Source organism: Hibiscus syriacus, unplaced genomic scaffold, assembly GCF_006381635.1.
Source record: "Hibiscus syriacus cultivar Baekdansim isolate YM2019G1 unplaced genomic scaffold, ASM638163v2 tig00000170_pilon, whole genome shotgun sequence".
Taxonomy (NCBI): domain Eukaryota; kingdom Viridiplantae; phylum Streptophyta; class Magnoliopsida; order Malvales; family Malvaceae; genus Hibiscus; species Hibiscus syriacus.
The window spans coordinates 232,237-254,488 of NW_024061771.1; the positions used below are offsets into that span (position 1 = coordinate 232,237).

A 22,252-nucleotide genomic window follows, 5' to 3' on the forward strand; every position below is an offset into this window, starting at 1 on the left:
GATTCTAGGACTTGGAAGGTGTCTTTGATCCGAGAGTTGTTTCGCGAGACTAATGTAGATTCGATTTTGGGGATAAAGTTACCTAATTTCGATCAAGTTGGTTGCTAAGTGTGGAGTGGCAAAAAATAAGGATTGTATAGCACTCGGAGTGGTTATAGGTTGTTAATTGCGGGGCCTGAAATATCCCCTTTGGAGAAGGCGGTGTTTGATCATATTTGCGTTTGTACTTGTTAGCGAAAAATTAAGTTACATGTTTGAAAATTTGCTCGTAATTTCATCCCCTCTCGACAAAATCTCTATAATAGACGTATTATACACAATCCTTTTTGCTTACTCTGCGACAGTGTAGTTAAAAATGGATTACATATCACAACAATAGTCTTGCACGTTCTATTTCTGCAGTAGTATTTTTTTCACATTTTATGTATGTTGATTTGAAATACTTTACCAGCTGTAGGACTTAGGTGCTTGAAAGTTGCATGCATGTGTGTGGGCAGGTATGGGAGAATCAGTACCAACTCATTCCGTAGTCTTCGCAAATTCTAAAAAAAAAAAAAATCTAATGCAGATTGGAAAAGCACATTTCGAATTGGTGGATTACTTAGAAGCTGCTCAAGCATTTAGTCTTGCCGGCCGGGTGTCTCCTTACAGTTTAGAAGGAATGGATGTTTACTCCACTGTTCTATACGTGAGTTCCCTTGATCCTTGAAAATTTGTATTGTTTGAAATGTTGTTGCCTTACCACTCAGGATGTCTTCTATCTGGTTCCACTTGTGAAGGTTCTAAATGTTGTTGCTTTAGAGGATTTTGAGAATGGAATCAAGAGCTACCAGAATGCACTTCGTATTGATAATAGGCATTACAATGCCTGATATGGTCTGGGAATGATCTATCTTCGTCAGGAGAAGTTTGAGTTTTCAGAGCATCACTTTGGAATGGCTTTCCAAATAAATCCGCGTTCTTCTGTCATAATGTCTTTTCTTGGAACTGCTTTTCACGCGTTAAAGGTCAGGGTACTTTATGTACTTTTTATTACATCTCAAGAATTTCTTTGAACTTTTATTGCAATCATTTTACAGAAAAGTGAGGATGCTATCAAGATAATGGACAGGGCAATTCTGGCAGACAGAAAAGCCCTTTTCCCATTTATCAAAAGGCTAATATACTGATGAGCTTGGAGAAATTTGATGATGCTTTAGAAGTTCTGGAAGAACTTAAAGAGTATGCCCCTCGTGAAAGCAGTGTGTATGCTTTGATGGGTAAAATCTATAAGCGGCGTAACATGCATGAAAAGGCCATGCTCCATTTTGGTATTGCTTTGGATTTGAAACCATCTGCAACCGATGTTGCTACAATTAAGGTATTCTGATCTTTTCTTTCCTTTACTTTCTAAGAAGAAAAAAAGAACATCCTCTATTCCCAGCTTCAAGTTGAGACAATATATGGACCCATTGTCACAAACGAGGTATCATAGTGAAGATATTTGCGGTGATGACCTCCTGTGCTCTTGTAAACAGGCTGCTATTGAGAAGTTACATGTACCGCATGAATTAGATGATAACCTTCAAATCCATTGATGTTTGAATAGGCAAATGTGGAAGGGGATCTGTAAAATTCCTGGCTGAGAACATGTTTGCCCAGACTGATTGGCCTTGCTTGCGCTTTCGATTGGCGCCGAACAAAATGGTAACAATTTTCAAAAGGCAAATTAGTTTGTGCAGTCAGAGCTGATAGGCAGAAATCGTGAAAGTGACTCCAGTTTTATGCGTGTCCACGTACTGACAGAAACAGTACAAGTTAACTGAAAGCTGCCACACTTGAATCCGATAGTTGTATCATCATGCTGAGAACAACGGCTTGTCCCATTACCTTTATATTCCTACTTGCATTTAATTGTAATTTGCTTTACCAATACACCGAGACAACATGAAGTTCAAGTGTTAAATAAATCTAAAGATTGTATTGTTTAATGATTACAATTCTGCCGGTCAGCAACATTCACTTTAAAACGTGAGGAGATCGAATGTCTCCAAACTTAGGTTACTTTTCCACTGTTAAGGAAACTGAACTTCTTTGAGGTTTCCCCTGGATTGCAGAATTAGATAGAAGCATGGTCATGTGAAGCTAAGTTCGTCTTAAGATTGCATACCTTCATCGTCAAACAATGATATCAAAATTGCCATACAAACGCGTACACTGATATCTTCCCCTGATAACGAACGCATATCCAGTGCCATTAAAAACCCAAAGATTGTTGAGAACAAAAATGGTAGTTCCTTTAGGAAAATGGCACATGGGGCTTACCGTTATGGCAACATACAAGAAGTGTTCTTCCTTTGGCAATATCTGATTTTGCAAAGGTAATCGCAGAAGGAAAGTTTTTAAACAAGGAAAATGGCACATGGGTTTACCATCTTTGAGTTCTGGTCAGCAAAAAAAGTAAGCATGAAATTTACAAAATTGATCATTAGAAAATTCATGTTTCAGCTTACTTGCATACATACCACAATAGGAAGAAGCAGATACACTTCAGCATCTTGATGATGGACAGAGATTGGCAATTGATCACAATTCAACACGCAATCGTTCAGCAGCACCACAAAATCAAAACAATGGATAAGGCACGTGAAAATCACGCAAATAGCTACTGCTTGATTGTCAAAAATACAAGGGATCGAAAGAGAAAGAAACAAGTAACAAAGATATGATTCTAAAACGTTCACTACGACAGAGAAGCCCCTAGCCCAAGTTTATTCATCATCTCCACCTCCCTCTTGGTAGGGCTGTAAATGAGCCGAGTCGAGCTCGGATATTATTAAACTCGACTCGATTCAAAAAATTCTAAAATGAAACTCGTCTCGACTCAAAAACTAGTGAGCCTGAAATTTTCAAACTCGAGTCGAACTCAAAAAAAAATCTTAAACTTAACTCTATTGAAGTCTCAAACTCAAACTCTAATATAAACCTTAAATACATAAAAAAATTATACTATATTTTTAACAAAAATCAGCACATAAATATTAATATTACTAATAATTTTTTTAAAATAAAATTTTAATATATTATATTTTCGAATTGCTCACGAGTTTTTCGATACGAGTATCAAGTAGCTCGTTTCGTCTCATTCAATTCGAGAGTCAAGCTCAAATTAAGTATTTATGGAACTTTGATCAATTCAATCTCGAGTAGCTCGCTATAGTCTCCGAGGTGGTGCTATGTTGAGTTACTCCGCTTGAGGAAGAGGCAGAAACAAGAATTATCGGTCGTGAAATCCAAAGAATCATAATCCGGCACTTCATTTATTCAGATGACAGTTTTCTGAGAAATCCATAGAGGACGCAAAGGCTTCTTCAAGCACGATGCAATATCAGCTCCACTTGCTTCCAAGTCTTTGGTCCATCCTTGAGATCGCTCCTCTATTGCTGCCTTCGGAAACCAAAAGGGGATGTTACAATGAACAATCCCAATCAACACAACTATGCTCTGCATCTGAGTCCTGCAGACAAAAACCGACAAGTTGAGGCAGGGGGGAGAAACTAGCAATTAATTTTGGGTAATTATGAAAATTTAAGAAACTTAAACAGAGAATATTAGCAGTAGTCACCTGCTTCACCGGTAAGGCATCATGATTAGACAATTTGTTCAAATAATTAAAGATGGAGCGATTCAAAACACACGTCCAAATGGGTATGGTTTTGGACAAAAAAAAGGAAAGAATAGAGGATTTTACCAGCGAGAAGGGCGATGTGGAAGTTGAGACGGAAGGTACCGGAAGACCAATTATTGGTATGTCCATCAGTGGATTTAAAGTAACAAGAAGAGTGGAGAATACCAGGGAGCTAGTTGAGGCCATAGCTGGGAGATTTTGCCGACCAAGATTGGATCGTCGTAAATTGATCTAAGCGCGTTGTAGGGAGTGTTGTATTTGCGCTTTATCGTCTTGCTCCTCTGTGCTTGGCTGTGTTCCATTTTCCATTTACATTTGCTATGGGGTTCGTGGGTGGCTTTCTAGGGTTTAGGGTTCTTTTTCCGGACAGGACAGGATTTCGTTTCTAGATTTACATGTATTTTGGAGAGACCTTGCTGATGCGGTAACTGAAAACTGAAAATTAGGAAACAATTGTCGTCTGGTTTGAGTTCGTTACAGATATTGCGGAGCCAAGCCTAAAACTAGTGTTGTTTTCCACTTCATAAACTGAAACATTTGCATCAGAAATTCACAGCTAAATATGGATCCAATACTGCGGTTAACATTGTAAATTCATAAAGTGTTGTTAGAGTTAGCTGTGGATATTAACCTTGTTAACTGCGTATAAGGAATTTATAAAATTACAGGGAGAAATCAATTCAAATTACAAGACCAACCCCAACGAAGGGTTGATAAATTAAGAATAAATCGATTGAATTTTGAGACAAATAATAATGATGATGAACCCTAAATTACAGGGAGAAGTCAGAGAATCGCCAAATAATCGAATCTCTAGAGTCTAGACATCATATTTTTTGGGTTGATGCCAGTGAGCAAAACTTCTCCCCAAAGAGCCGAGGAGGGAGGATTTGGGGGTGGCTACTTTCTTCCCATATAAATGCTTACCCCCAAGGTCTGTGAACTTTGGACCCTTATCTTTTTTCCTTTCAATCTGCAGAGTAGCCAAATACTTCTTCTAAGCTTTAAACAAATGGATAGAAGCTCATTACGAATGGCAACGCCTCAACATACCTTGTCTATCTTTCCATTCTTCAAGCGATACCGAATACCAGACCAATTGATAGATTGACAGAGATGCGACCGTAAAGCAGAGATCGGGTATAAAAAGTTATCAACTAGCATTGCGACAAATATCTGGCTCAATCCCAAAATAATTTTATTTTTGCCACAACATATCCAAGCTCTAACCCCTGTTAAAGAGATAATAAAAGTGCTTACCATGCTCCAGTTGTAATAATCAAGTGAGAGCTTAGGAGCCTCTGGAGATAACGTGTTGCATAGTTGAACTTCAATCCTTGTTAAGTTCCACATAGATAATAGCTCCGCAAAGGTACAAATAGCTAGCCAACTCGCCAATAACAAACCTGTGCAAACACAGTTCGCTTAATTGAAGGAGCAAAATCCAAAATTTACCAAAGTCTACTCTAACTTCCATTTTACCAAACTGAATAATCTGCCGGTTGAAATGAAACAAATTCCTATCACGTTATAAGGTTTCTGCAAATTTCTAGTTGTAGAACTTGTAAATTATCTGCATAACAAACTCCTGTTACTCGAAGCTACCAACTAGACTAGTTGATCTATCCAGATAAGGACCTGAGACATTGAATTCATCTGAACTACTAATGTTCTGACCTACCTAAAAAGGAAAAATAGTGTACTCACCACCAGTAGTACAGGTTGTTTCCCCGTATGAATAACCCTTCATATAGATTTGTAATGCTGCTGCAACATGAACCGTAGCCATGAAGTATGGAGCAACAAATCCCCATGACAAATAGCAGTGGGTAGAAAACAGTGCTCTATTCATTAACCAATTAACTGTGCTTATATATGATTCCAAAACAAATGTCTGCTTTCTCAAGTAATTCCAGTACCTACTCGAGAATAGAAAGTCAACATGGATATAAATATAATAGAAAAGCTGAATGGTAACAATCACAAACCTTGAGAAAGTAAGATCGCTTGCAAGAGGATGAGGGAAAACGGCAACTGGAGGAGATGTAATAAGCCTCTTGTGGGCTCCTGAGAAGAGACAATACATGAGCAGTAAAAAGGTTGGCACAAAGCTGTAATTTAACATCAACAGAAGTATCTAATTTCTTATCAGTGAGAGATTTAGTAGACTATATTACCAGCTATAGCAGCTAGAGTCATATCATCAGAGTATCCACCATCTCGAAGTCCTGAGGCCACACCATAGTTGTCATGTCTAAAATCATCAGCATGCATCTAAAAAACAATCTAGAAGACTCAGAAATAATCTTTCAACTTTGCAGAGGGAGCACTGGGAAGAATAAGAAGAGATACATACCATCATGCACCCTCCCCAAAGAAAAAATGTTTTCCCACCAGTAGCAAATCCCATTGAACAAGGCTGTAGAAGAGGCATATTCAACGAGACATGCAATATCAACCGCTAGAGCATAATATGCTAAGAACAAAGGTTTTTCAATTCATAATTATTTTTTTGGTTCGGGGGAGGGGGGAATGGTTGGCTGCATAATCGGAAGAGATGAGCCAATCCTGCCCCTAGGCCCTAAGCACCAAACTTACCATCAATATGTATAGTGCACAATTCCACTTGATGTGTATCTGTTTAATCTTTTAAGAGGGCCACAGGGTCGTTTACCTAGCATAATGCTTGACTAGTAATAATCAAAGCTTTCACCTTACAATCGGTATGATGTCAGATTGGTTAGTAGGACATGAATAAAACAGTAAGCCATAAACAAATGAGATATTAGAGAGCATGACTCCAGCATAAACCATATCTTATGTAACAATTTAACCATTAATATAGGGCATACAGCATAGTCACTAATATCTTTAATTCTGGTCACATTGTTGTTCTGATAACAGATTTTTCCCTGCTCTCTTGGATAAAAACAATGCTACCGCCCAAATAATAATAATAATAATAAATATATGCTCAGGTATATGCAAATAATAATAAAAACAACTTCTGGTATGTTGCTGTTAAACCAGCCATGAGCTGGAGCTTAAAACAGCTTCTAAAATTGAGGACTGAAGCGTCCTCTATTTTGTCCTCTCATACTCCGAATGTTAATACTCTCTGGAACGAGATTAGAGTTAAAAATCATAAAGTTAAATGGCACTCTTTACTTTGGTTCCCTCATCTCATTCCTAAGCATAGCCTCATTGTCTGGATGGCGTTTCTTGACCGTCTTCCTACGAAAGAAAGGCTTCATAAAATGGGGATTGTTAATGACATGAACTGTATTTTTTGTGCTGCTGCTGTGGAAACTAGAGACCATATTTTCTTTGAGTGCACTGTTGCTTCCTCCCTGTGGTCTGCTTTATTTTCTCTTAATGGTTTACAGTTTAAACATCATTCTTGGGATGCTTTTTTCGATTGGGCTGCTGCGTGTTGGGAAAGTTGCATCTAATGCCTTGATTTATACTATATGGAAGGAAAGAAACAAGAGGTTGTTTCAAAGCCAATCTTCTACTGTTGCAGAAATGTTCATAGCTATTAAGGAACTGGTCGGTCTTCATCTAAGGGGAAGAAATATTAGAAGACTAGGCTATGTTAATATTAATCTTTGTAATCAATGGGGCATTGTTTGATGGCTTAATTGCCTTTCTGTTTGTTGGATGCTTCTTGTAATTCTACCTCTATTGTTTTGTGCAGTTTACTGCCTTTGGGTAATAAAAATTTGAATTATCCAAAAAAAAATATCTCAGGAATTACAGTAATTGCAGATGGCACCATACCATATGGTATTCATAGATGCAGTAACTCCCTAAAGTTCCAGACGGTAAATCGAGAGGATATCCAGTTTGAATAAATATCTGCACATATTGCCAATAAAATGAGAACCTCAAAACATATCAATAGTTTACACTCTAGGCACCATGACCATAATAAGCACACATGTAACGGTTAAAAACCTAATCAATTTGATTGAAGGGTTATGGATGTGCACAAACATACCTCGGGATTCTTTTCCATCTCAGTAGTGAGGACCCCAATTGATCCTGGGTGGAGCCTAACATCATCATCCAAAAATAATACATACTTGGAATCTTTATGCATTTTCTCCACCCCAACCTTTCACAAAATATACCAAAAAAGCATATTGTAAGTATTTTACTGAATTCACATCTAGCAGAGGGATTTTATATCAACATTTAAGGACTAATTTCAAATAATATTAAAAAAATGATAATAAAGGCCAAGTCATTTGCAAAATCTGTTTAGCAATTGGTAAAGTTCTTATATACCAGCTGGTTATGTATCTTCTGACTACACGTTGTTGATAAACCAGCTACAATGACTTTTGCATCAACGACATCCTGCTCAAGTGACAGTGAAGAAGCTCAAATGAAGGCCTCAAATACTTGCATAAAACAAAGTGCAAGCATGTAACTTTTGTGAAGTTTTAGAATAAAGCATTACAAGGTAATTAACGTTCCTATTGGATTCTTTTGTCAGTTTATTTTCTTACTATTATCGGAATGCACAATAAAGTAAATAGGTGGAATACCTTAAAGTCTGCTAATAACTTAATTACAGCATGGTAAGCGGGATCTTCAGTACTTTCCACCACAAAAAGGAACTCCGTAGGACCACCATAAAGAGATGTGATCTGCCTCCATCAGTATTAAATAGATACTTCAGAAAATTATTTATTGTAAACATGAACCTTTTGAAATAACCAACTCCTGGTAGGGCAATTTTAAAAAAAGGGGGGTGTTTGGCCTACAACTTATTAAAGGAAATAACAATTTTCTAATAACAAAACGTGGGAAAGGAAAAGATAAATGCACAGTTCTTGCACAAACCAAAGGAGACACCACAAGAACTGGATAGAATGCCTACCATAAAATACTCACCTGACTCTTCCAATTGTGTAGATTATGTTCTCCAAAACCCTTTAAAGGCATCACAATCGAAACTCTTGGTAGATTGACTTGATTAGAGTGCTCAAGTTCATTAATATCATGGCATAGAAAAGAAAAGCTGTTGCCACCCTTCATGCCATCTTTTATTCTATTGTTCTCTCTTCTCCTGTGAAGGAAAAAATGTAGGTACATATAAATATAGCTGAGTTTTCATGGTAATTGACGACTGGAATAGGCATGGCATCCTGCTGCTTAAAATATGTCTTTAAAGCCATGTACCTGACATAGGCAGCAAAAGCCCACCCAATAGCAAGAGTCAAGCAGATTACACATCCCTACATTATATACAAAATATTCAGATTGGTAACTTTCTTTTAGTTGTAACCGACAGAGGCAGAGAGAGAGAGAGAGAGAGAGAGGTGATTGGTTTTAGATAATGAAACATTACATTCATAAATAAATAACCGAAGTGACAGCAGATTAGTAAAAGAAGGAATCCATTATTCAAAAGCAGAAGAATATCAGGTAGCCAAGCAGATGACTTCATCTGCTTTTCAATGAGACAAGGTTTGTTCAAATTAAGTGGCATACCAAGCCTTCCCTTCAACAATTGAATAAACTAAAATAAAGTTCTCATTACAGAAAAATGTTATTCAGAGAAAGAGTCTTCTATTCCATTTGATTTCAACAAAGCTCATCTCAAAGCTCAATATTAAAACCTTATAACCTCAATACCTACAAATGGAACCGAAGAAAAATTAAGGAATTTACATCTATAAACATCATAACCATTCCAATGACACTGAATATACATTACTGACTATTTTAATAACAATCATCTTTGCGACCAAATATTGAACACCTCATCTCCACTACGTCACACCACTATTCTTTCTTCATTATAAATTAAGAAAAAGACATATTTCGGTTCTGATCTTAGCTATCTAAATCCATGGCAATGAAATACATGCATTTGTTCTTTCTTTAAAAATAATCTTTAAGGTTACATGGAGCATTCAAAAGGAAAAAATAGCATGATAACTATAAAGATGGTTAAAAGTAAGACATAATCCAATATCCAGTTAATTTCTGGGAAAAGACACGGAACAAGGTTTAGGAAATTTGAAAAATGGTTCAATAAAGCAATTTAGCCTATTTCCAAACGTTAAAACCTATCCAACCAAAGAGAACCGGATCTATTTGCGGATGTGAACTACAAAACACACCTGGATCTGAATAAAAACAGCAAGAGGACTACAAAATGCTCTGCTGAGAGATAAGAGAAAAGAATCGGAAGGGTCCAATGCCGACATTCTACCGTGTATTTCTTGTCTTTTTCCCTCTTCCCTCTCTGCAATCCTCGTCGACGGAAACGAATATCCAAGTAGCCGAACAGGAGATTGATCGATGAAACAAAACACACACACACAAGAAAAGAACACCTAGAATTTAGCAATGGAAGTTTCTTCTCTTCCTCTTCTGTCTATTTGGATGAAGGGAGCCCGCTGGGTTTCTGAGAGAAAGAAACAGACAATGAAGAAGAAGGGAATGCGTAATTTTTTATTTTTTTGGTTTAGGATTTGAATTTTGGGTGAGGAAGAAAGGTGATTGACCAAACACGTACACCTGTTCTTCCCTTCCCGTTCTTAAGGAAAAATTACGAAACAGACTGACAGATTGAAAAATAAAACACAAACCAACAAAATCATAAATAAAATCCAAACAGCAGAAAGAGGGAGAGACCGTTAGATGTTTTGTTATTTAGAAGTATAATTAATATTATTATTATTATTATTATGTTGGTGAGGTCCACATGCGAGACTGAAAATATCTGATGCATACAAAACGGCAATTTTACCCGGCAAATTCTAAGCAACCGGATTACTATAAAACTAAAAAAACGATGCATTCGAAAATATGAAAAAATCCTTAACAAAATAGGTTTAGCTACACCTAAAATGTTAACTTATTTATAATATATTAAGTTGTAACTATTTTAAAATAAATTTAAATGATGTAATCGAAAAATTTATCTTACAAGTTAAAAGTAAAACTAAAAAAGTTATTAATATAGTAACATAATATGTTACACCCAGTAACAGATTTAGAAATTAAAAAATGGAGTCCAAAATTTTAATATCATATTCTAAAAAAATTTGGGTATGCAAATTTTCTTACTTTTTCTTATTCCTATTAACAAATTAAACTAAATTTAACACTTTTCTCAAAATAATGAGTGTGCAATGGCTCCCCTAGAGAGCCATGTACATCCGCCCCTGGTTATACCTAAAATGTTATAACAGTAAATAATAAGTTATAACAATAAATATTATGAATATTATTTTCTCACAATAAGAAAATAAGTTAAAAATTAAAAATGTTATGAGTATGTATAAGAAATACGGATGCGTATAAAAATATCATGGTTCACTAGAAAATAGGTTGCGATATGGAATATTAATATTTTTATTAATAAAATGGGTTGCGCCCAAAAATGTCATGGTTCACTAAGAAATATATTGCGATCTGAAATGCTAATATTTTTTGTTAATAAAATGGGTTGCACACAAGAATGTTATGGTTAATTTTTTTTACTATAAAAATTCGAAAGTATGAATATTTTTTTCAAAAGTATCGATACTTTCGAATTTAAAAGAAAAACATGGAAACTGAGAAGGCTACAAAGTATCGTTATTTCTATACTTTTGAATTTAAAGAAGAATGGAAAATGAAAAGGTTGTAAACTATCGATACTTTTAACTTTGAAAATTAAAACAATGTTTTTTTAATTCGAAAGTATCAATATTTTTCTAAAAGTATCAATACTTTTAAATTCAAAGTTAAAAATTATTTTTCATTTTTTTAATTCAAAAGTATGAATATTTTTAAAGTGTTTTTTACGTGAACCAACATAATTTAATGAATATAAAAATTAAAAAAAAAACACACACACACACAGAGGACCGTCACAACCCACATTTTTCTAAAATAATCAAAATTATAATTATAATTTAATGAATATCATCTTTTCAAGATGATCACATGAACCAACTTAACTATAAGAGCATTCATCGTCATATTCGTTGAAACTGCATTCTCACTGTAAGCTTCAATTTCATTCAGATCGTTGAAATCCTTAAACTGCAATGACGAACTTTTTTATAACACGGCCTCTGTAAATGGGAGAGAGAAAAAAACAGATTCCAGGAAATTCTGAAATGTTTAAATTGCAAAACAGATAATCCAAGTGAGAATTCAACATCTGTATACTATTGTCAAAGATACCATGACATATAATTTACAACCCTTAAAAATATCAAATCTTGTAAATAATTGTGATTCCCAACAGATCGAAGCATTTAAATTCGAAACTATCTATACTTTTTAAAACTATTAATACTTTTAAATTCCAAAATTAAAATATCATTTTTTTAATTCGAAAGTATAGATATTTTTTAAAGCTTTTACGTCAAGATTTGCTCCTCTCCCAAAATATTATTCCAACATTTTTTTTTATAATTTAATATAGATTTCTGATTACAAATATTAATATTTAAATCATTAAAAAGTATTGATCGATGAAAATAAATATTTATATTTCTTTTTTAATATTGATATTCATGAGCATTATTAATATTCAAATCAAGTCCGTCAACATTCCTTTTATGTAAAACAAAGAGCATATACTCATCATTTACAGTGTTGTGTGATATTCTAGTATTTCATCACCGACATTTCTTGTAATTAGACTTATTAAATGGGGTATGTCCGGTCTAGTTAGGTCATATTTATCCGAATTTTAAAAGTTTTAAGTTATTTGCTTGATTTATTTTAGGTTTGATTTATTATAATTTTAAACTACTTTTATATTTGGATTGTTTCAAGTTACTTTTAGATCACTTTTTAGTTTAAACCATTTTTAGGTTTATTTAGGTTAAGCCGATCTTGATTTTATTTTGTTTTTGTTATTTTAGGTGAATTATTTTGAATTTATATAATTTGAATTTAAACAATTTTAATATCAAATCATATAAAGTTGGAGTCATTATGTCTTCAATTAAATAAATAATTTCAAGTCACTTTGAGTTTTGTTATTCGTGTTTAACACTCGGTTGAAATCATTTTATGGTTACTTATTCAAATTGTTTCAGGTTTTAGAGATGAGTTTAATGTTAAGGATAACAAATTATAACAGTTGACCTCATATAATGTTAAGGTTAACAAATTATAATAGTCGATCTAGAATGTTAAAGGTTAACATTCTTCTGTGCAACTCATTTTATTAATAAAAATATTAACATTCTATATCGTAACATATTTCTTAGTGAACCATGACATTCCTGGACATAACCCATTTTATTAATAAAAATATTAACATTCCATATCACAACCTGTTTCTTAGTGAACCATGACAATTTTAGGTACAACCGTATTTCTTATATATATTTATAACATTTTTAACTTATTTTCTTATTATTGGAAAATCTAATGCTCCATAAGCTTAAATTGCACTAACATTTTAGGCGCAACCCTTTTTATTATTAAAAATATTAAGATTTTAGATTGCAACATATTTTTAATAAATTATGACATTCTTGAGCGTAACCTATTTTATTAATAAGAAATATTAACATTACAGATCATAACTTATTTCTTACTTGACCATAAAATTATTAGGCGTAATCTTATTTATTATATATGTTAATAACATTTTTTAATTTTTAATTTATTTTTTATCGTGGTTTGCGCCCAAGAGACTCCTGCAGGAAAGAAAGTCAATTTATCATGTAGTATTCATTTTTCATGGTTATACTATTTTCTATCATTTATATAAATTTGCAATTAAAATATATTCACATTACATCCGATCAACTATATCAACATAATTACATTCAACCAATTAATCTTGGATTATAAAAGAAAAGTTAAAAACTTGAGGAAGCTGGAGAATTGATATTGATGAATTTAGTTCTTCTCTCGAGAAGTTTTGGATAATCTCTATCGTCTCAAGATCATTAACAACAATTTTTTTTCGGAGAAATTTCCAATGAAGTAAAGCTATGGAGAAATCTTCTTGTTTTATGCCAGTAACAGTTTCTTCTATGGTACAATAATTGGGTTTCCTTTCTCCGTCAACTCTTTTGTTTGATCGAAACCAACTCCATGGTTCCATTCCATCAGATATTATCTTTGATTGGCCTAAGAGATTTGGAATTGCACTAGGACTCTGCTATATACACAACGACCTCTCTCCACACATTATCATCGAGATGTGCAATGTCTTCAAACTTGCTTTGTATCGTACTAGAACATTGCCTCTAGGTGGGGGTCATGATCACGATTTCCACTAGTACGACAATTAATGAGATAAATTTTTTTGAATATATCATACAGGCCCAACTTTTTGGGTCGAAAAGAACCATACATAATTAAAGGAGTTCACCCTTTAGGATATGGGCTTCATGCCTTGTTTTTCTTTGATAGATAAAGCTAAATTGGGTTTTTTTAGTTCAATGGGACAGACAGTTTAATTAATTAACCTAATACAGTATATAAAAGTTTATTTAGATATGTATGACATTTGTTATAGTGACTTAAAACTCATCACATCGAGGTGGAGTTTCAATAAAAAATATTTTTTATTTAAACTTTTTTACTTCGATGTGATAAAACTTAATAAAAAATTATATTTTATTAGAACTTTTCATCTTGACATGACGATTTTAAATAAAAAAATATTTTTATTGAAACTCATCACATCGAAGTGACGAGTTCTATGAATACTATAAAAAATATTGCAAATTACAAAATAAACTTTTACTTATTATATTTTCCTAAATAATCTACTCGTTTGCCCTTTTGGTAAAAAAAAACCCCACTAAATTGTGACATAACCGAGCCCAATGGTCAGTAGACCGATTAGATACTTTGGGTTCCCCCCCCCCCCTTTATTCTCATTTCCTTCTCATAGCTGCTAAATTTTTCATGAAAGAAGCTGCTTATTGAAGAAGTAGATTTGTATAAATATAATCAACAAATGAAACTATTATAAATTTTTATTCTAAAAATAATTTAGAGGAGTAGTGAAATTTTATATAATCAATCTCATTTTCGAATCCTTAAAAAAATCATCCAAAAAAAAAAAGAAATATGAGATTAATCACAACAATATTTTTCACTCCATTAAATCATTTGTTGAATAAGTTGTTGCATAAATTTCAAATATCACGGAAATTTAAGGATTAAGTTCTATTACTAAATTTTAATTGGTTCGATTAAACGATTCAATTATAGCATTGAGTTGCTAGCTCAAAAATGACACGTTGACACAGGCACTTTTTTCCTCACTGTGATATGGCCTTCTATGGCAAGAAACGTTAAACAAAGGAGCGCACAAGGACGGCACAGCGCAGTGCAGAAAGCCGCTAGTTCCCGTAATAGAAACAGCAAAGCCAAGGGCAGGAGGGTCCAGTGGCTTGTGTCGTACTCAGAGGGGTTGCATTGCATTGCATGTGGGTCATATTCACTACAATCTTGGCTGACTCACAAAATGACAACAGTCTATTCAACCCAACTCAACACAAAGAAGGGAAAAAATGTCACCATCTGTACTTTTCTTAGCTTGTTTTGAAATGAAAACCCGGTGATAGACATTAATTAACAGCGCCGTAAAATCCCAGATTAGTTAAGGGATGTTTTTATGTTTTAGGCGAGGGGTCCTTGAACTGCCTTCGGTGCATGCATGCATGCGCGCGGGGTCCAAAATTTTGGCAGAAAGATTTCAGTAGTCCAATCAGAAAAAAAAAATGGAAAAAAAAAAATTTCAATTCTGAGTGACTGGGAGCCTTTTACCCAACCTCATATGAGTATATGTGGAAAGCTATGCTTTATTATTTATTTTTTTCACTGTGAAGTTTAGATGCTAAGAATAAGATTTTTTTACTGAAACAGTGACGTATCCTTTTGTTAAAAGTTTCAAAGTTTGGCAACCAACTTTGGAAAATGTTTTTTTCAAAGTTTGGTAAATGTTTCTTTGAAAAATGTTTTTCAAAGTTTGGTAAAATTTTGGTAGATGTTTGTTGAAAATAGGAATGGGTAAATTCACTTTAGTCATTGCACTTTAGGGTATTTTCAAAGATTAGTCCCTAAGTTTCTACTATAAATACCCTTACCCATTTAGCTTCAAAATCATCCCAAAACATTTCTTTCTTCCTATACTAGAGAGCTTTCTTGTGAGTAGTTAGTGTTTTGTAAACACTTGTAAATTTTCTCTCTTAGTAAAAGATCTGCAGCAGTCCGGAGACGTAAGCACAATTGGCTGAACTCCGTTATCAATTTTCGGGTATTATTTTTCCGCTTTTATTTCGCATTCTCACTAATCTGGTTATAGGGAAATTACTTGTACTCGGTTTATTTTCCTAACAACTGGTAATCAGAGCTTTTGGTTGTGAATTTTGTCAATTTTTCTGCGAGGTTACTATTCATTACTATTCACGTGAATAGTGAATTTCGTGAATAGTGAAATTTCGGTCGGCGATACGAGTTTGTCGACGGTGGTGTTCTAATACACTGTGGTTCGCAAGAATTGTCAGAAACGATCCAAAAGAAGCCATATTCGAGTGGAAGCGATGGCTGCAGACGAAGGGAAGGTGAAAATTGAAAAGTTCGATGGTGCGGACTTTGGCTTTTGGAAGATGCAGATTGAAGATTTTCTGTACCAGAAAAATCTTTATCAACCTCTCTCAGGAAAGCAACCAGAGGGCATGAAGAATGAAGACTGGGCTCTTCTCGACCGACAAGCCCTCGGAGTCATCCGACTGACGTTGTCCCGAAATGTTGCTTTCAACATAGCAAAGGAAAAGACCACGGCGGGTCTTATGGCGGCTCTCTCCAGTATGTATGAGAAGCCATCGGCCTCAAACAAAGTTCATTTGATGAGGCGATTATTCAATTTACGGATGACGGAAGGGGCATCGGTGGCACAACACCTAAATGAACTCAACACAATCACAACCCAGTTGAGTTCAGTGGAAATTGAGTTCGATGATGAAGTTCGAGCTTTAATTCTCTTATCATCTCTACCAGACAGTTGGAATGCTACTGTTACAGCAGTCAGCAGTTCGTCGGGAAACAGCAAATTAAAATTCGACGATGTTCGGGATCTGGTACTGAGTGAAGAAATTCGACGGAGAGAATCGGGTGAAGCATCAACCTCCTCAGCCTTGCACACGGAGTCTAGAGGAAGAACTTCAGAAAGATATTCAAATCGTGGCAGATCAAAATCCAGACGGGAAAAATCTAGAACGGGAAAGAAAGATTTTACCTGTTATAATTGTGGCAAGAAAGGTCACTTTAAAAGAGATTGCCGAGCACTGAAGAAAGATACCGGTGCACAGGAATCTGCCAACGTGACAGAGGAGACAGGTGATGCCATGATTCTAAGCGTCAACAGTCCGATTGAATCATGGATCTTGGATTCAGGGGCATCTTTCCACTCCACCCCATGCCAAGAAATCATGGAGAACTATGTCAGTGGTGATTTTGGGAAGGTTCATCTTGCTGATGATGAAACCTTAAAGATCGTCGGAAAAGGAGACATCCGACTAAAGTTGCCAAACCAGACCACCTGGAAGCTGACAGGAGTGAGACATATTCCTGGCCTCAAAAGAAATCTGATTTCTGTTGGACAGCTTGATGGAGAAGGATATAGCACAACCTTTTCAGGCTGTGAATGGAAGATTACCAAAGGAGCACTCGTCATTGCTCGTGGTAAGAAGACTGGTACTCTCTATGTAACCTCAAATTTAGAGAATATCATTGCAGTAGCAGATGCTGATGGAAAATCAAACCTATGGCACCAAAGGCTTGGCCATATGAGCGAGAAAGGGATGAAGACACTTTTGTCAAAAGGGAAGCTGTCGGATCTAAAGAATGTAGATGTCGGACTATGCGAGGATTGCATCTTTGGCAAACAAAAGAAAGTCAGTTTTGCAAAGATTGGCAAGACACCCAAGGCAGAAAGGTTAGAATTGGTTCATACTGATGTATGGGGACCATCCCCAGTTCCATCTCTTGCAGGCTCACTATATTATGTCACCTTCATCGATGATTCAACAAGGAAGGTGTGGGTTTATTTTCTGAAGAAGAAATCAGAAGTCTTCGATATCTTCAGAAAATGGAAGGCCATGGTGGAAAATGAGACTGGTTTGAAAGTCAAGCGGTTGAGGTCTGACAATGGAGGAGAGTACAGAGACAGTAGATTCAGAGATTTCTGCGCAAACAATGGGATCAAGATGGAGACAACAGTTCCCAAGACACCGCAACATAATGGTGTAGCAGAGCGCATGAACAGAACTCTGAATGAACGTGCCAGAAGTATGAGGATACATGCCGGCTTGCCCAAATTTCTATGGGCTGAAGCAATCAACACTGCAGCTTACTTGATCAACCGTGGGCCCTCAGTTCCTTTGGATGGCAGAATACCAGAGGAAGTTTGGAGCAAGAAAGAAATAAACCTTTCACACTTAAGAGTGTTTGGTTGTATTTCTTATGTACACATAGACTCTGCTGAAAGAAGTAAGCTTGATGCTAAGTCCAACAAATGTGCTTTTGTTGGTTATGGCGGTGATGAGTTCGGTTACCGGTTTTGGGACTATGAAAATCGGAAGATCATCAGAAGCAGAGACGTCATTTTCAATGAAAATGTGATGTACAAAGATAGGTCAACCGCAGAATCAAGTAATACCGAAGCTGAAACAAAGGAATTTGCTGAGTTCGAGGAGATTTCTGGAAATGATGTTCAGATCAATCCTGAAGCAGTTCAAGAAGAACCAGGCACACCAGAACTGAGACGCTCCTCCAGAATTCCTAAACCAACCCAACGATATTCTCCTTCTTTACACTACTTGTTGCTGACTGACAATGGTGAACCAGAGTGCTATGATGAAGCAATGCAAGTGGAGGATTCAGTCAAGTGGGAGTTTTCCATGAAAGATGAGATGGACTCGCTTATGTCAAATCAGACATGGGAATTAGCTGAATTACCACCAGGCAAGAAAGCACTCCACAACAAGTGGATTTACAGGATCAAAGAAGAGCACGATGGGAGCAAACGCTACAAAGCAAGATTGGTTGTCAAAGGCTTTCAGCAAAAAGAAGGTATTGACTACAATGAAATTTTCTCTCCAGTCGTAAAATTGTCTACAATCAGACTGGTGTTGAAAATTGTAGCTGTAGAGAATTTACATCTTGAGCAGTTAGATGTAAAGACAGCTTTCCTTCATGGTGATTTGGAGGAAGAAATCTATATGAGGCAGCCAGAAGGCTTCATAGAGGCAGACAAGAAAAACCTGGTATGCAGGTTGAAGAAGAGCTTGTATGGTTTAAAACAAGCTCCTAGACAGTGGTACAAGAAGTTCGATAGCTTCATGAGTAGCAGTGGTTTTATCAGATGCCAAGCAGATCATTGTTGCTACATCAAGAGGTTCGACAACAGCTTCATTATTTTATTATTGTACGTTGATGACATGCTCGTTGCAGGCTCAGACATGCAAGAGATTATACACTTGAAGCAAAAATTGTCGAAGCAGTTTGCTATGAAGGATCTGGGCGCTGCAAAGCAGATTCTTGGGATGAGGATCAAGAGAGACACAAAGTCGGGGACTTTGATGTTATCACAGGCTGAGTACATCAACAAAGTACTCTCCAGGTTCAACATGCAAGATGCTAAACCAGTAAGTACACCTTTAGGTGTTCATTTCAGACTCTCCAAAGACCAATCACCAAAGACGGAGGAAGAACGTGCACACATGGTGAAGGTGCCGTATGCCTCAGCAATTGGAAGTCTGATGTATGCCATGGTTTGTACCAGACCAGATATTGCTCATGCAGTGGGAGCTGTTAGCAGGTACATGAATAATCCGGGCAAGGTACACTGGGAAGCAGTCAAATGGATCCTCAGATATCTTCGGGGTACCACAAACAAAGCACTTTGTTTCAAAGGTGGAGATATGATACTGACAGGCTATGTAGATGCTGACTTAGCCGGAAATGTCGACATCAGAAGGAGCACTACAGGGTATGTCTATACTCTAGGAGGAACTGCAGTGAGTTGGGTTTCTCAACTACAGAAGATAGTTGCTCTCTCCACAACTGAAGCAGAATATGTCGCTGTTACGGAAGCCAGCAAGGAGATGGTTTGGCTCCAAAGTTTCTTGGAAGAGTTAGGCAAGAAACAAGAAAACAATATCTTGTATTGCGACAGTCAAAGTGCTATCCATCTAGCAAAGAATCCGTCTTTTCATTCCAGGACAAAGCACATACAATTGAGATATCATTTTATCCGGTCTCTTCTGGAAGATGGGATTTTGAAACTTGAAAAGATTAGTGGAGCTCAAAATCCGGCAGACATGTTGACAAAGACGGTGACTACGGATAAACTGAAGTTGTGTTCAACTTCAGTTGGCATGCTAGAATAACAAGACCAGACATGCTGCTGCATTGATCAAGGTGTGAAGACATATTAAAATCAGTCTTCAAGTGGGAGATTGTTAAAAGTTTCAAAGTTTGGCAACCAACTTTGGAAAATGTTTTTTTCAAAGTTTGGTAAATGTTTCTTTGAAAAATGTTTTTCAAAGTTTGGTAAAATTTTGGTAGATGTTTGTTGAAAATAGGAATGGGTAAATTCACTTTAGTCATTGCACTTTAGGGTATTTTCAAAGATTAGTCCCTAAGTTTCTACTATAAATACCCTTACCCATTTAGCTTCAAAATCATCCCAAAACATTTCTTTCTTCCTATACTAGAGAGCTTTCTTGTGAGTAGTTAGTGTTTTGTAAACACTTGTAAATTTTCTCTCTTAGTAAAAGATCTGCAGCAGTCCGGAGACGTAAGCACAATTGGCTGAACTCCGTTATCAATTTTCGGGTATTATTTTTCCGCTTTTATTTCGCATTCTCACTAATCTGGTTATAGGGAAATTACTTGTACTCGGTTTATTTTCCTAACACCTTTGTGTTGTGAAGTTTTTACTTTTTTTAGAAAAGAGGGTCTTCTGGGTTTGAAGACAGCTCCACTAACATTTTAAGGTGGGAAATTCTTTCCCACTTAAATTTCGGGTCAGATCTAATTGTGGATATATAAATTTTGGGGTAGGTCAGGTTTGGACGTAGAATGCATATTTTTCAAGTCGTATCAAGTTGACTAAAGATTATCCTACACATAACCTGTGAAGATAAAAAATAAATAGCACAATGTTTCCAATATGTTAACCAACGCATACTTTAAATGCATTAATTTAGATTAATGTAAGCAGATATGAAGATGTCACTACTACTTAATAAATATCAAACCTTGCAAACCAAGTAGGCATCTCCATTCACTGCACAGAAAGAAATTATTCATTCTATTCGTAACAGGTTGATAAAAGACAAAATACCAAAAGATGATAGAACAAGTACTCCCATAAAGAAAGTAGAACCAGAAACCATTGCCAATAATTTTTAAGTTTAACCATCAAGAATGTCTCAAAATCCATGTAAACAAAAGCATGCTGTTCATTAGACATTAATCCAATTTAGAGGCCAAGGCATTCATACATTCACATAATATTAGATTTGTTATTTGCCTCAGAATAGAAGTAAAACACAACTTTAACCACTTCTCCTTAAGATCTGAAAGCATTTCAAATTCCAAACTTCCATGTGAATGTGTGTGTGTCTGTGTATATGCGTACCTTTCAAACTAGTCCAGGTGCCCTTGCCCTTCTCTCTGCAAGGTACTTCATCTTCAAGTCTTTTCTGATGCCGGAGGCACTTTCCATGATTCCATTCAAATGCATAAAAAAATCATTCTAAATTGGAATGATAAGAGGAAATAAAATGAGAGAGATTAAAGGGTCTGTTTCACTGAAATTTCCCTCTACTATAACTTAAAAATGATTATGGATTTAAATCCAACTAAATTAGGCAGGGGTAGGTGATGCAATTGAAAATGTAAAGAATCTGAAAACTTTCGAGTCGGGGTATGCAATGCAAGTTGAAGTTAGCACTTTTCAGAGTTTCTACAGCTGCTAGGCATTCCTCCCTTATCATCAATGGAGAACCAACATGAAATGCTCTAGATTCTAGAAAATTCAGAATTTGTCATCAAAATAAAATCAATCTCAGTATCGAGCCTTGTCTTGAGGAGCGAAAAAAACAAATTAATGAGAGACTCCCATCACAGTATTCACAAAGGGAACAGAGAATATGAGAACAGCATTTGCAATGATAAAGGTAAGTATACCAACTAATAAAAAAAATCAATGAACTCATCATCTAATCCAGCAATTAGCATGAAATAATCATAAACGCATTGCTTATCTCTTTCTGCTTGTTACATCAAGTTCTGCAAATCTAACACATTTATAAGACCGTGAACATGACTAAACCAACTCAAATAAAATTGCATTTTCTTCAATCAGTGCTACCCTCCATTCTCATTCATACTTTTCTGATCTCGTTTTTCTGGTCATCCCAAAATCTCAATATCCTCATTTCAGTCTAAGATCCTTTATAGATAGCAACTGGTAAGTGAATGACAAAAGAATGCAACGCTTGATTATGGAAGAAGTCTCATTTTTTGCTACCATACAGTCTAATTGGCATATCAAGCAAACATTAATTATTTAACTAC

At 35.6% G+C, this 22,252-nt stretch overlaps 2 protein-coding genes and 1 pseudogene across 6 annotated transcripts; 1 reads left to right on the plus strand and 2 right to left on the minus strand.

Annotated features, from left to right (window-relative positions):
* The first annotated feature begins 1,096 nt into the window (after positions 1-1,096).
* Positions 1,097-1,733, plus strand: LOC120138336 (cell division cycle protein 27 homolog B-like). 2 transcript variants are annotated; one of them, XM_039153894.1, is made up of 2 exons: positions 1,097-1,360; positions 1,424-1,489. In XM_039153894.1, the coding sequence occupies exons 1-2, from the start codon at positions 1,169-1,171 to the stop codon at positions 1,472-1,474; spliced, it is 243 nt and encodes an 80-aa protein (XP_039009825.1). In that variant the 5' UTR covers positions 1,097-1,168; the 3' UTR covers positions 1,475-1,489. The 2 variants fall into 2 exon arrangements, with proteins under 2 accessions (XP_039009825.1, XP_039009781.1); XM_039153850.1 differs by lacking the exon at positions 1,424-1,489 and adding an exon at positions 1,518-1,733 and having other exon boundaries at positions 1,104-1,360.
* A 302-nt stretch (positions 1,734-2,035) lies between these two features.
* On the minus strand, positions 2,036-4,048 carry LOC120137939 (annotated as a pseudogene).
* A 259-nt stretch (positions 4,049-4,307) lies between these two features.
* Positions 4,308-10,305, minus strand: LOC120141000. Of its 4 annotated transcripts, none has more exons than XM_039155982.1 (14): positions 9,805-10,305; positions 8,858-8,913; positions 8,570-8,744; positions 8,221-8,322; positions 7,958-8,029; positions 7,668-7,784; positions 7,448-7,525; positions 6,024-6,086; positions 5,845-5,941; positions 5,656-5,734; positions 5,375-5,586; positions 4,928-5,091; positions 4,721-4,843; positions 4,308-4,640 (listed from the first exon to the last, which is right to left on the minus strand). In XM_039155982.1, the coding sequence occupies exons 1-14, from the start codon at positions 9,889-9,891 to the stop codon at positions 4,488-4,490; spliced, it is 1,578 nt and encodes a 525-aa protein (XP_039011913.1). In that variant the 5' UTR covers positions 9,892-10,305; the 3' UTR covers positions 4,308-4,487. The 4 variants fall into 4 exon arrangements, with proteins under 4 accessions (XP_039011913.1, XP_039011968.1, XP_039012085.1 ...); XM_039156037.1 differs by having other exon boundaries at positions 4,928-5,073; positions 9,805-10,304; XM_039156154.1 differs by lacking the exon at positions 8,858-8,913 and having other exon boundaries at positions 8,570-8,857.
* Between the last annotated feature and the right edge of the window lie 11,947 nt (positions 10,306-22,252).

Bases quoted from the DNA above. Each gene is read 5' to 3' on its own strand.
- LOC120138336 (XM_039153850.1), top strand. From the start codon at position 1,169: ATGAGCTTGGAGAAATTTGATGATGCTTTAGAAGTTCTGGAAGAACTT. The intron at 1,361-1,517 runs GTATTCTGATCT...TCTTGTAAACAG, and splicing joins CCGATGTTGCTACAATTAAG to GCTGCTATTGAGAAGTTACA.
- LOC120141000 (XM_039155982.1), bottom strand. From the start codon at position 9,891: ATGTCGGCATTGGACCCTTCCGATTCTTTTCTCTTATCTCTCAGCAGA. The intron at 6,087-7,447 runs GTATGGTGCCAT...CCTCTTCTACAG, and splicing joins GCATCTATGAATACCATATG to CCTTGTTCAATGGGATTTGC. The intron at 5,587-5,655 runs GTTTGTGATTGT...ATTCTCGAGTAG, and splicing joins AGCGATCTTACTTTCTCAAG to GTACTGGAATTACTTGAGAA.